This window comes from Capricornis sumatraensis, chromosome 2 (genome assembly GCF_032405125.1).
Source record: "Capricornis sumatraensis isolate serow.1 chromosome 2, serow.2, whole genome shotgun sequence".
Lineage (NCBI taxonomy): Eukaryota > Metazoa > Chordata > Mammalia > Artiodactyla > Bovidae > Capricornis > Capricornis sumatraensis.
The window spans coordinates 44,617,482-44,629,984 of record NC_091070.1 but is presented as its reverse complement, the minus strand read 5'-3'; the positions used below and the strand labels follow the sequence as shown (position 1 = coordinate 44,629,984).

At 47.3% G+C, this 12,503-nt stretch overlaps 1 protein-coding gene across 2 annotated transcripts in view; it reads left to right on the top strand.

The window, feature by feature from the left end:
* Positions 1 to 749: 749 nt before the first annotated feature.
* Positions 750 to 12,503, top strand: part of GNB5 (G protein subunit beta 5) — a 38,690-nt gene continuing 26,936 nt past the window's right edge. Inside the window, exons 1-2 of one of the 2 annotated variants that reach the window (XM_068963809.1) lie at positions 750 to 821; positions 5,021 to 5,132. In XM_068963809.1, coding sequence (XP_068819910.1) covers positions 5,021 to 5,132 — 112 coding nt within the window. In that variant the 5' untranslated portion in view covers positions 750 to 821. Of the gene's footprint in view, positions 822 to 5,011; positions 5,133 to 12,503 lie in introns of those variants that run through there. The other variant, XM_068963810.1, reaches the window with a different exon arrangement.

Genomic DNA, 12,503 nt, shown 5'->3' with positions numbered 1-12,503 from the left:
AGCAGAGCTTCAACCACTGGACTGCCAAGGAAGTCCCAAGATGAGGTTTTAAACAGCTGTTTCCATTGGCTTTTCTCATACATACACACACATCCCTTCCCCCCTTTTCTTTTCTCTTTTTCTTTCTTTTTTTTTAAAAAAAAAAAGTCAACAAAAACATGTATTGTGGAATTCCCTTGTGGTCCAGTGGTTAAGACTATGTGGTTCCAATGCAGGGGGTGAGGGTTTGATCCCTGGTCGGGGTATTAAGATCCCACATGCCACACGTATGGCCAAGAAAACAAGAAAGAAAGGAGGAAAAAAGGAAAGAAAGAAAATAGAAGCTGCATGGGAGGGTGAGGCATGCTTTGTCTAACAAATCACTTTATCTAACTCTCCGCTCTTTGCTCTCTGTTCTGCTTTTAGCTCAAGAAGTTGATTTTACATCTATGCTAACTACCATGTCAATACAAAGTTTATTAAAGTCTAATACAAAGTTTCTTTTATGAACAAAGAGTAGAAAGTAAAAATTTGCAGACCATTATAAAATATTTAGGACTGTTTCATAATACTTTCAGTTGCTATGAAATGCCCAAGAAATCAGAGAACTAAGACTAAAGGGCTTGTTAAAGGTTGTTTCTTAATTTGTGAAACTTTTCTCATACACATACCTCCCTTTTTTTTCTCTCCCTCTTTTCCAGCGTCAGCTGGGGTAAAATATGGATCAGACCTTTTTAGTTAACGTATTTGGCTCCTGTGACAGATGCTTCAAACAACGGGCTCTGAGACCAGTTTTCAAGAAATCTGAACAGCTCAACTACTGTTCCCTATGTGCAGAAATTGTAAGTGCCACTTTTAAAAAAAACATTTAAGTCATTACCTGTCTTTAAAGAATGTCTAATGTGAGGGTCCTGTGACTGGTGGGTTGCCATAGCATCAGTGCACACACACGAACATTTGCATCACACCCAGGCTGAGTGGGACAGTGCAGTGTGAGGGTTTAGGATGTGAGCTTTGGTGTCTGGCGGCCTGGCTTCAACTCCCAGTTATGTTCCTCGGGGGCCTTGTGCCAGTGGGTCTCGGCTCTGCCGGGAGAGCTGTTTTCCCATCAGAAAACAACAATAGTGGCCTCTCTCTCAGGGTTTGAGGAGGAAGAAGAATGAGTTTATTTTATAAAGTGTTGAAAATAATAGCAGAGAAAGTGCTCAGTAAATGTTTCAGCTTATTATTTTTTAGAGCTAATGCTTTTTCCTTCTGTCTTCTCCTAGTTGGCTTGGCAAACAAGCAAGCTAAAAGGGACTCTGGTAAATAAACAGCCAGGTAGCACCTTCCCAGAGGCTTTGTGCCAGCTGTCCCTAGAAACAGCTCTGTTGAAGACTGAAGCACATAGGGCCTCAGTTATGAGCAAAATCAAGCTCAAGGAAAACTGTTCCTTGGACCTAAGCCTTCAGCCAGGGTAGGAACTGAACAAAAAACCTGGCACTTTTCAGAGTAGACAAATCAATTTTCACCAGAGATGGCTTTGCACAGGTTTCAAATCCTATAGCAGCAAGGTCCACAGTCTGGCTGAGGCTCCAGGAATGAGTCCTGTCTCAAAGGATTTGCAAAGCTGTGCTCAGCAGTGCAGCTCAGTGGAGCCCCCACCTGGTCAAAAGTGGTAAAGCACACTTCCCCACAGGCTCAGTAGGAAATCTCCATCGTGGACACCATGAGAAAACAAAAACCAAGGCACTTAGCTAAGTGGGGAAAGATAACTTTCACATTTTATCCAACTGAAGGGAAAACTGTATTCATCCTTTTGGTCCCATTATAACTCCTAACAGTGAACACATTTTAAAAAATTATTCCTGTAAAGCAAATGGCAAATAAGCAGCCTAAAGGGGCATACAGGATTTGGTACAGTACAGTAATCCTGATGTCACAGGATTCAGGCTTATTGTTATGGGCTTCTACCTGCAGCACATTTTGTTCTAAACTTGGATTTACACACTGCAAGCTGAGGACACTCAGTTCTTAAACTTGCTTTCTGATGGCCCTACCATCCTGGAGCAGTACTATGTGTTCATCTTTCTCTACTTGAAACAACATTCCCTGTGGACAGAAGGAGCCCAGAATCCCAGATGCCAGGTCCTCTGTAGCATCACAGATTCTTCCCAGGTCAGAACCCTGCCTGGAGATGTTCTTCAGAGGATTGCCATCTGCTCCACCACGAGCACTTGGAAGGTTCCCAAATGTTCAGACAGATTCTTTTGACTGTGGAGATCTCCAAATGACTAACAGCTAACTTTTTGATCCGGGTGTTTGGGATTGTGTAGATACAGTCCCCAGTGGGTACTTTTCAGGGATGGGGCAACCCTGTAACTCCACCACTGCTGAAATGCAGCAGATAACTTTTCTGACTTACACTTTAAAAAAACAGTGCACAGCAAAGTAAAGGAAGGCACTTGGCAAACTTTGACAGTGAAAGTCTCATCCAACTCTTTGCAACCCCATGGACTATAGAGTCCCGTGAGTTCTCCAGGCCAGAATACTGGAGTGGGTAGCCTTTCCCTTCTCTAGGGGATCTTCCCGACCCAGGAATCCAACTGAGGTCTCCTGCATTGCAGGCAGATTCTTTACCAACTGAGCTATGAGGGAAGCCCTTGCAAACCTTGCCATTAAAGCATTCCTTGCCTGGCTTCCTCTCCAGATGGTAAACTCCCTAGATTGGGGGGTGTTTGGAGGTTATTTTACACAGAACCTTCAGAAGGGGGCACAGTCCAGTATGAAGCTTCACTCACCCCAGGTCTTCACGAACACGCAGACCCTGAGTTAGGCACACGTATCCCACAGGGGGTCATGAGGTCCTGAAGAGGTGATACGAGGATGCTGCTTTTCCCAGAGCATCCTCGAGATGGCCTTGTGAGAGGTGCCCCCATGACCCAGTGTCTCATACTTCCTGTTAATTGCTCACATGGACCAGGTAGCCTTCATAATAACAAGGAGCACGTAACTGTGTGCCACACTTTGCTCTGAGTGCTCTATGCAGTCACTCCTTATGAGGATTCTATGAGGAAGGTGTTCTCCCCATTTACAGATGAGGAGCCTGAGATACAGAGAAACTGAGTAAGCCACTCAAGGCTGAACCGCACAACCAGGATTCACCCCCAGGCAGTGGAATGTGGACAGAGCCTGTGTTCTTAATATTTTGCTCTAAGAACTCTGAAATTGTTTCTGGGAGAGTGAACCAAGCAAATCATCTCACTTTTCTGTGCCTCATTTGTAAAACGGGGGTGACAACAGTTCCCATTCAGGGTGACTGTTGTGAGTTACTAATGTAAGGCGCTGGAACAGTGCCTGGCACGAAAGGGACTGGAAAGCACAGATGCTTGAGTCTGCCACAAAGTCACTAATTTGCTTCTATGAGGGAACTGCAGCAGCCCTTCATTCTAAGGTGGAGTGACCCGTCATAAGTGACTGGTCTGAGATCACTGATCAGGGGCTCAGAAGCCCCTAGGGTCCTTGTGGGTCCCTGACCCCCATCATCACTTCCTCTGACTGCCCCCCAGAACAGGGACTTGATTCTCTAGTGAATAAGAGAAGAGCTAAACCAAGAACAGGCAAAGACTCCAGAGCTTTTCAGAAGCCAGAAATAGCTTTTTTTTTTTTATCAGTTCAGTTCAGTTCAGTTCAATCGCTCAGTCGTGTCCAACTCTTTGTGACCCCATGGACTGCAGCCAGGCCTCCCTGTCCATCACCAACTCCTGGAGTTTACTCAAACTCATGTCCATCGAGTCGGTGATGCCATCCAACCATCTCATCCTCTGTCATCCCTTTCTCCTCCTGCCTTCAATCTTTCTCAGCATCAGGGTCTTTTCAAATGTGTCAGTTCTTCATATTAGGTGGCCAAAATATTGGAGTTTCAGCTTAAGCATCAGTCTTTCCAGTGAATATTCAGGACTGATTTCCTTTAGGATGGACTGGTTGGATCTCCTTGCAGTCCAAGGGACTCTCAAGAGTCTTCTCTGACACCACGGTTCAAACGCATCAATTCTTCAGTGCTCAGCTTTCTTTATAGTCCAACTTTCACATCCATACATGACCACTGGAAAAACCATAGCCTTGACTAGACGGACCTTTGTTGGCAAAGTAATGTCTCTGCTTTTGAATATGCTATCTAGGTTGGTCATAACTTCTCTTCCAAGGAGTAAGTGTCTTTTAATTTCATGGCTGGAGTCACCATCTGCAGTGATTTTGGAGCCCAAAAATATAAAGTCAGCCACTGTTTCCCCATCTATTTCCCATGAAGTGATGGGACCAGATGCCATGATCTTCGTTTTCTGAATGCTGAGCTTTAAGCTAACTTTTTCACCCTTCTCTTTCACTTTCATCAAGAGGCTTTTTAGTTCCTCTTCACTTTCTGCCATAAGGGTGGTGTCATCTGCGTATCTGAGGTTATTGACATTTCTCCCAGCTTGTGCTTCTTCCAGCCCAGCCTTTCTCATGATGTACTCTGCATAGAAGTTAAATAATCAGGGTGACAATATACAGCCTTGACGTACTCCTTTTCCTATTTTACCCTCAGGCATACCTAAACATTAAGTCCCAAACAGGGGAAGTGGGAGAAACGGGCGTTGGAAGGGCTCTACCATTGGGACTTCGCCAAACTCTCAGGAGCAGGAGCCGCCCTGGGTTGGAATCCCAGCCTGGCCTTCACTAAGTGCGCATCCTTCAGCAAGTTGCGTGTCACTTCTGAGCCTTGGTTTTTCCACCGGCAAAATGGGCACAACGTTCCTGCGTGCCCGCAGGATGTGCGCTAACATTAGCGTCGCCGGGGCGCGGGGGCGCGGAGGTGGCGCTGTGCCTGCAGCCCGCGGAGACGGAGGAGGACCGGCCTCCGCTGCAGGGCTCTCAGCCGCGGCGTCAGCGCCGGAGGGCGGGGCGCGCTCGGGGAGGCGACTGGAGCTGCGCCGGTGGCGGCTGGGCGCCCGCTAGCCGGCCCGGCCTCCGCCGCCCGCTAACTCGCATCCCCGCTTCCCTCCCACCGCGTCCCTGCGCGAAGATGGCAGCCGACGGGCTGCATGAGAACGAGACGCTGGCGTCGCTCAAGAGCGAGGCCGAGAGCCTCAAGGGCAAACTGGAGGAGGAGCGGGCCAAGCTGCACGACGTGGAGTGTGAGTGCGGGCCGCGGCGGGGGCTGCGCGCCGGGAGGCGGGCGGGGGGAAGGAGACCGGCGGGGCGGGTCCGGGGGCAGGGGGCGGGATGGAGGAGGCAGGCCCGCGCCGCCGCCCTGGCTGAGGGCCCGGCGCCCCGGCGCCGCTTGAGACGCAGCCCGATCCCCCCCGGGTGCGCTTGTGGGGGGCCCGAGCCGGACCCTCGCGGGCTCCCAGCACCTCTTAGAGCCCCCCGCCCACTGGCGGAGGCCAGCCCGCGTCTGGGCGGAGCAGCTCCTGGCCGCTGTCCTCCTGACGAGGGATCGTGGGACCAGTTACCGTCATCACCTGCCTGGGCGAAGCAAACTGATCTCATTCTTGTGATTCCCAAGCCGAGCGGGGTGTAGGGGGTTCTCAGGGGAGGCAAGCGCCCCGAGCTCTTGTGGACACGGCCTAGGGGAAACTCCTGGTTTGGGTTTTTTTCCGATTATCATTTTACTTTCTCCATCACTGTTGTTTTTTCTCAGTTTTGCTTTTGTAAGGAACCAGACTCTGATTTAAAATCTCACTTTTCCAATCTGAGGATGGAACTAGGGAAAGGAAGCAGAGGGACTTACCAAACGCAAACATTTCGTTCATTTGAGGCTGTTCAAGATGCTTTTGTTTGGATGCGGTGTGGTTGGCATAAAAGAGGAGCAGCAGTCTTAAATAAATTTACATTATTACTCACGACCATAATGCAGAACCAGCTCTGTGATTTTCATGAGTGAGCAATTAAATAGCCCGGTGACATGACTCCTGGCAGAATCAGCTTCCCTTTACTCTATCGGATGGTTTATCCCTGGCAGGGCTTGGGCTAAGGCCAAGCTTGGGGAAGTGGGTCTATCTGCTTCTTGTTCAGCCCTGAGGGTGGCAGCTCCTCTTTGCTGAGCCGGACCTTCCCAAGGTACCCTCAGGCACACCCGAGCATTGTGCTCCTGCCATTTTGGTACCACCCTGTCTGCATCCTCTTTGGAAAAAAAGAGTGAGGTTAGTGCTAGAGGCTTTAGCACCTGATTCCTTCCTTTGACAAACCTCTTGATAGAAGCAGATGACCTGAATCTCAAATATGTTGTGCCTTTGTAGGAGCCTCCTTTAAATAGGCAAGCTGAGCCCCTATATCTTTTAGAAATATTTTCAGTTACAATTAGCTATAATCCCCAAAGTAATTAAATAAATTGGGAGTTATTTTTCTTAACAAGAATCAGGGTAGGCAATCGCCTGCTTGGTTCAAGTGCCCAGTGTGTCATCAGGAACCCATGCTTCTTTTCTTTGCACTACTTAAGGCCCTCGTGTTTGCCCTATGATTATGATATAACTGCTACAGCGTCAGACATCACCTTTGATCCAGGGCGGGAAGAAGGGGGAATGTGGGCACCACCCTCTGTTTCTTCTTCTTTTCAGGAAGGCAAAAGTGTTTTTTCAAAAACCTCCTTTCTCCCCAGCATATTTCTCTTTGTACGTCATTGGCCAGAACTAGGTCACATGGCTACAGCAAGGGAGGCTGAGAAAGGAAATAAGCTGGGCAGGCTGCCATCCCCAAACAAAGTTGGCTTCTGTTATCAGAGTAGCAGGGAATGGCTGATGGGTCTGTCCCATTTCCCTTTGCAAATTCCTATGCTCCACAGACAATAATGATGATGCTCTGAACATGGTGTTAGTGCCTCTGGGTCATCTGATATCTCCATTTTACAGATGAGGAAACTGAGGCATAGAGAAGTGAAAGGATTTACCAAATGATCCCAGTTACTAAGTAGAGGCTCTGGGATTCCAGCCCAGCCTCACTTCAATTTGTTTTATTGTTGTTGTTGTTTGTTTGTTTGTTTTACCAGATACCTCAGTGCAGAGGGCATTCTCTAGAAACTCTTTTACTCAACAGTACAGGCTGCCCACTGGGATGTTTTGCAGCCTTTTCTGTGAATCTGGTAAATTGCCTGAGCCAGAGAGATGGTTACAATGCAGCTTTTCAACAGAGAACCCCTGTCCTGCCCAAAATGCAGGGCTCTCAGAAACTGGGGTCAAATCATGAACCCACAGCAGAAGGATTTATCCCCACCTGTATATGGCAGAATTTTTGAGCAGAAAAGATCAGAGGTCATGTGGCCAGGGTCCCGTTTACTCCCTCTGCAGCTTCTGGACCACTTCTCTTCACTCTCGTGTTAAACCCTTGCTCCACTGAGGCTCTGAGTGTTCAGTTGACCTCCCTCTTCCCCTCACCTCTGTTCTACTGTCTCCAGACCTCCCAGCCAGGCTCCCTCCTTTCTTGAGGACTTCGGCATATGGCTCAAGTCCTCCTTTTGACTCTAAGCCCTGTCCCATCCCTGGCGTCTTCAGGATCCACAAGGGTGACCCTCATCAGACACTGGCCCCTCACGCCACCACAGCACCCTGGAATCACAGCACAGCTCCTCTGACCGCAGCCTTTCCCTTAGAGATCTCCTTGATCTTGGGTCGCTGGGCTCTTCCCACTTCCATTCTCTCAGCCTCTTCCTGAGTGTGTGTGTTTTTATGTCTTGGTGTTGTTATAGCTGACCCTGTAGCCCCTGTCCTGGTCTGGGAAGGGTCTTCAAGCCATAAGCCAAGGTGACCAAGTCATCTTTGTGCGCATGGGACTCTCGATTTTATAAAATGGAAACCTTGCATTCTGGGAAGACTTTCGGTTCAGTTCAGTGCAGTCACTCATTGGTGTCCGACTCTGCGATCCCATGAAGTGCAGCACGCCAGGCCTCCCTGTCCATCACCAACTCCCGGAGTCCACCCAGACTCACGGCCATCGAGTCAGTGATGCCATCCAGCCATCTCATCCTCTGTCGTTCCCTTCTCTTCCTGCCCCCAATCCCTCCCAGCATCAGTCTTTTCCAATGAGTCAACTCTTCACATGAGGTGGCCAAAGTATTGGAGTTTCAGCTTTAGCATCATTCCTTCCAAAGAACACCCAGGACTGATCTCCTTTAGGATGGACTGGTTGGATCTCCTTGCAGGCCAAGGGACTCTCAAGAGTCTTCTTCAACACCACTGTTCATAAGCATCAATTCTTCGGCACTCAGCTTTCTTTATAGTCCAACTTTCACATCCATACATGACCACTGGAAAAACCATAGCCTTGGCTAGATGGATCTTTGCTGGCAAAGTAATGTCTCTGCTTTTGAATATGCTATCTAGGTTGGTCATAACTTTTCTTCCAAGGAGTAAGCGTCTTTTAATTTCATGGCTGCAGTCACCATCTGCAGTGATTTTGGAGCCCCCAAAAATAAAGTCTGACACTGTTTCCACCGTTTCCCCATCTATTTCCCATGAAGTGATAGGACAGGATGCCATGATCTTCATTTTCTGAATGTTGAGCTTTAAGCCAACTTTTTCACTCTCCTCTTTCACTTTCATCAAGACGCTTTTTAGTTCCTCTTCACTTTCTGCCATAAGGGTGGTGTCATCTGCATATCTGAGGTTATTGATATTTCTTCCGGTAATCTTGATTCCAGCTTGTGTTTCTTCCAGTCCAGCGTTTCTCATGATGTACTCTGCATATAAGTTAAATAAGCAGGGTGACAATATACAGCCTTGACGTACTCCTTTTGCTATTTGGAACCAGTCTGTTGTTCCATGTCCAGTTCTAACTGTTGCTTTCTGACCTGCACACAGGTTTCTCAAGAGGCAGGTCAGGTGGTCTGGTATTCCCATCTCTTTCAGAATTTTCCACAGTTTATTGTGACCCACACAGTCAAAGGCTTTGGCATCGTCAGTAAAGCAGAAATAGATGTTTTTCTGGAAAATCTCTTGCTTTTTCCATGATCCAGCAGATGTTGGCAATTTGATCTCTGGTTCCTCTGCCTTTTCTAAAACCAGCTTGAACATCTGGAAGTTCACAGTTTATGTATTGCTGAAGCCTGGCTTGAAGAATTTTGAGCATTACTTTACTAGCATGTGAGATGAGTGCAATTGTGTGGTAGTTTGACCATTCTTTGGCATTGCCTTTCTTTGGGATTGGAATGAAAACTGCCCTTTTCCAGTTCTGTGGCCACTGCTGAGTTTTCCAAATTTGCTGGCGTATTGAGTGCAGCACTTTCACAACATCATCTTCCAGGATTTGAAATAACTCAACTGGAATTACATCACCTCCACTAGCTTTGTCCGTAGTGATACTTCCTAAGGCCCACTTGACTCTCAGTCCTGGGCAAACTGCAGCAGTTGGTCAGCCTTCTGTTTGCTCTGCCTTGCCCAGATTCTTGCCTTAAAAAAGTCAACACGACAAAACTAGAACATAAACTTGGAGGAAAGTGGACTTAATTCCAGATTCAGCTCTTCAGCTCCCTTCCCTTTGACCCTCAGACCAGCATCCATACTGTTGGACCCTCATCCCCAGGTCAAACCCTGGCCCAACTCTTAACTACAGGAAGTTGTTCTTATGGGTGACCTAAGGGGAAGCCAGCCTACCTCAGACTGCACAGCCCCAGGCCCTGTGCCACCGCACTGCCTTTCCCCTCACTCCTCCAGCCCCTCCTGCTTCTCCCCATCATCACCTTCATCACCTTCTCATGACCTTCTGATTACCTTCCCCCCTGAGTAGGCTTCCTCACTTGATTCTCAGGTATTTTAGAACCATAAGGTGACAGCTTGTGTTTGTTAGTTTCATGTTGCTTTTGTACAAATTTCCATAAACACAGTGGCTTAAAACAACCTAAACTCTTTCTCTTACCAGTTCTGGAGGTGAGAAGTCTAAAGGCGGTCAGAAGGGCTGCGTTCCTTCTGAGGCTTTGTGGCAGAGCCCACTGCTTGTCTTTCCAGCTTCTAGAGGTTGCCTGCATGCCTTGGCTCGTGGCTCCACATAACTCCAACTCAGCTTCTGTCATCACATCTCTTTCTTGACTTTGACCCCTTGTCTCCCTCTTGGAAAAGGCAATGGCACCCCACTCCAGTACTCTTGCCTGGAGAATCCCATGGGCGGAGGAGCCTGGTGGGCTGCAATCCATGGGGTCGCTGGGAGTCGGACACGACTGAGCATCTTCACTTTCACTTTTCACTTTCATGCATTGGAGAAGGAAATGGCAACCCACTCCAGTGTTCTTGCCTGGAGAATCCCAGGGACGGAGGAGCCTGGTTGGCTGCCGTCTATGGGATCGCACAGAGTCAGACACGACTGAAGCGACTTAGCAGCAGCAGCAGTAGCAGCTCCCTCTTATAAGAACCCTTGTAATTAATTACATTGGACCTGCCTGTATGATCCAGGATACTCTTCCCATTTCAAGATCCCTAACTTCATCACATCGTCAAAGTCCCCTTTGCCACAGAAGCTAGCATATTCACAGGTTCTGGGAATTAGGATGTGAACATCTTTGGGGGGGTGCGGCTATCACACAACTCTTAAAACTACAGGGGTCACTTGCTTCAACCTCAGTCTTCAAGCACAAAACGTTTTCTTCCCCTCTCAACATCCTTCTCCCCTTTCCTTGTGAAGGAAGAAGCAACTGAAGGCTTAGGGCTTTCCCAGATGTTATCCAGCTGCTCTCAGAGCATATGCAGAATAGACACCAGGCTCCTAGTAGCTCTCCTTCTTACCATGCTAGGCCATCTCTCAGAAAGCTGAGATTCACATTAAAAAGGGGAAAAGAAACTAAGTCTGTGTGTATATTGAAAATTGTCAGTATGAAGTAAGTAAACCAAAGTGCCCAACAGTGTATATAACATGGTCTTATTAGCTTAAACAAGAGATGCTTGTACATGCATTAAATGTGTGGCAGGATACATGGGAGATGTTATCTCCAGAGAGGGGAGTAGAGGGGGATGTAGAGGTACTCTTCACTTTATACCCATTGGTGTATTTACTGCTTTTGTAATCAGAAGTGAATACTGGAATGAGAGTTAAGATCAAGGGGGAAAAAAGGAGAGAGTTCACTCTAAAGAGTTCTTAATTTGAAATTAAAGTGACAAATGATCTGGAAGGCAGGCTGAAAGCGGACAAGCCGGAGGGAGGCTCTGTTCGTTTCAGCCTACATGTGTGAAGGTCTCGTGGGCCTGTGTGGGGGTTCCATGCAGGTTTCCAGCCCCTTAAGGGAAGATCCTATTTTTGTCTAGGAACAGAGTAACTCAAAAAAAGAGACTTATGTAACATTTCTAGGTACAAATCCAGGCAAGATATGGGAAACCGCAGGGTTTATCACCCAGTGCTATCCCCTTTTCTATCTGTTCTAAATATAACATCGTGAAAGGCTTTATCTCAAAGCTCTATGGCTGGAGCCTTGGACTATTCTGATGGTCCAGTGTTAGGAAAACCATACTTCTGGATTAGTCTGAAGCAAATTTATTGATTGACCTTTTCCATGTTCTAAGGAAATAAGCTATGTCAGTTCAGTTCAGTTCACTCAGTCGTGTCCGACTCTTTGCGACTCCATGAATCACAGCACGCCAGGCCTCCCTGTCCATCACCGACTCCAGGAGTTCACTCAGACTTGCTTCCATCGAGTCCGTGATGCCATCCAGCCATCTCATCCTCGGTCGTCCCCGTCTCCTCCTGCCCCCAATCCCTCCCAGCATCAAAGTCTTTTCCAATGAGTCAACTCTTCGCATGAGGTGGCCAAAGTACTGGAGTTTCAGGTTCAGCATCACTCTCTCCAAAGAAATCCCAGGGCTGATCTCCTGCAGAATGGACTGGTTGGATCTCCTTGCAGTCCAAGGGACTCTTAAGAGTCTTCTCCAGCACCACAGTTCAAAAGCATCAATTCTTCGGCGCTCAGCCTTCTTCACAGTCCAACTCTCACATCCATACATGACTACTGGAAAAACCATGTACTGAGTCTTAAAAAAGTGAGTTTCCCAGCAGAGTAATCTGCTTCTGGCTCTTGTGTGTGTGGCCTATTAGGTCAGAAGGAGCAGAATGCAAACCTGCCTGTCATCTCCTCACCCCTTCCTCTTGCTAGAATACTGTCATAATAAGCTCATGCCACTGTAGCAAATTCAGAAATACAGAAAAACGCATCATCCATAAGCCCCCCACCCAGAGGCAACCACATTAGGTATCTTGTTGTGTTTTATAGCTTATGGTTTCACTTTTGTGTATGTATTTATAAGCATGCTTGGAATTGTACCAGGCACAGTTTGAGTTGGTTTTTTGTTTGAGCCTAGTTTTAATTTAACCCAATGAATTGACTAGCCCCTTGTATCATTTTTATAGTTCTTTTTAATGTCAGTATTTAAAAGTATGATTTAAAATCACATATTAGTCCATCATAAAGGCTCTACCATAATTTAACCCTTCCAACATTTAATTCGGGATTTCAGAGTAGGTTTTTGTGTCTGTGGCTAATATATGGTTTTCGTTGTTGTTTAGTCACTAAGTCGTATCTGACTCTCTTGCAACGC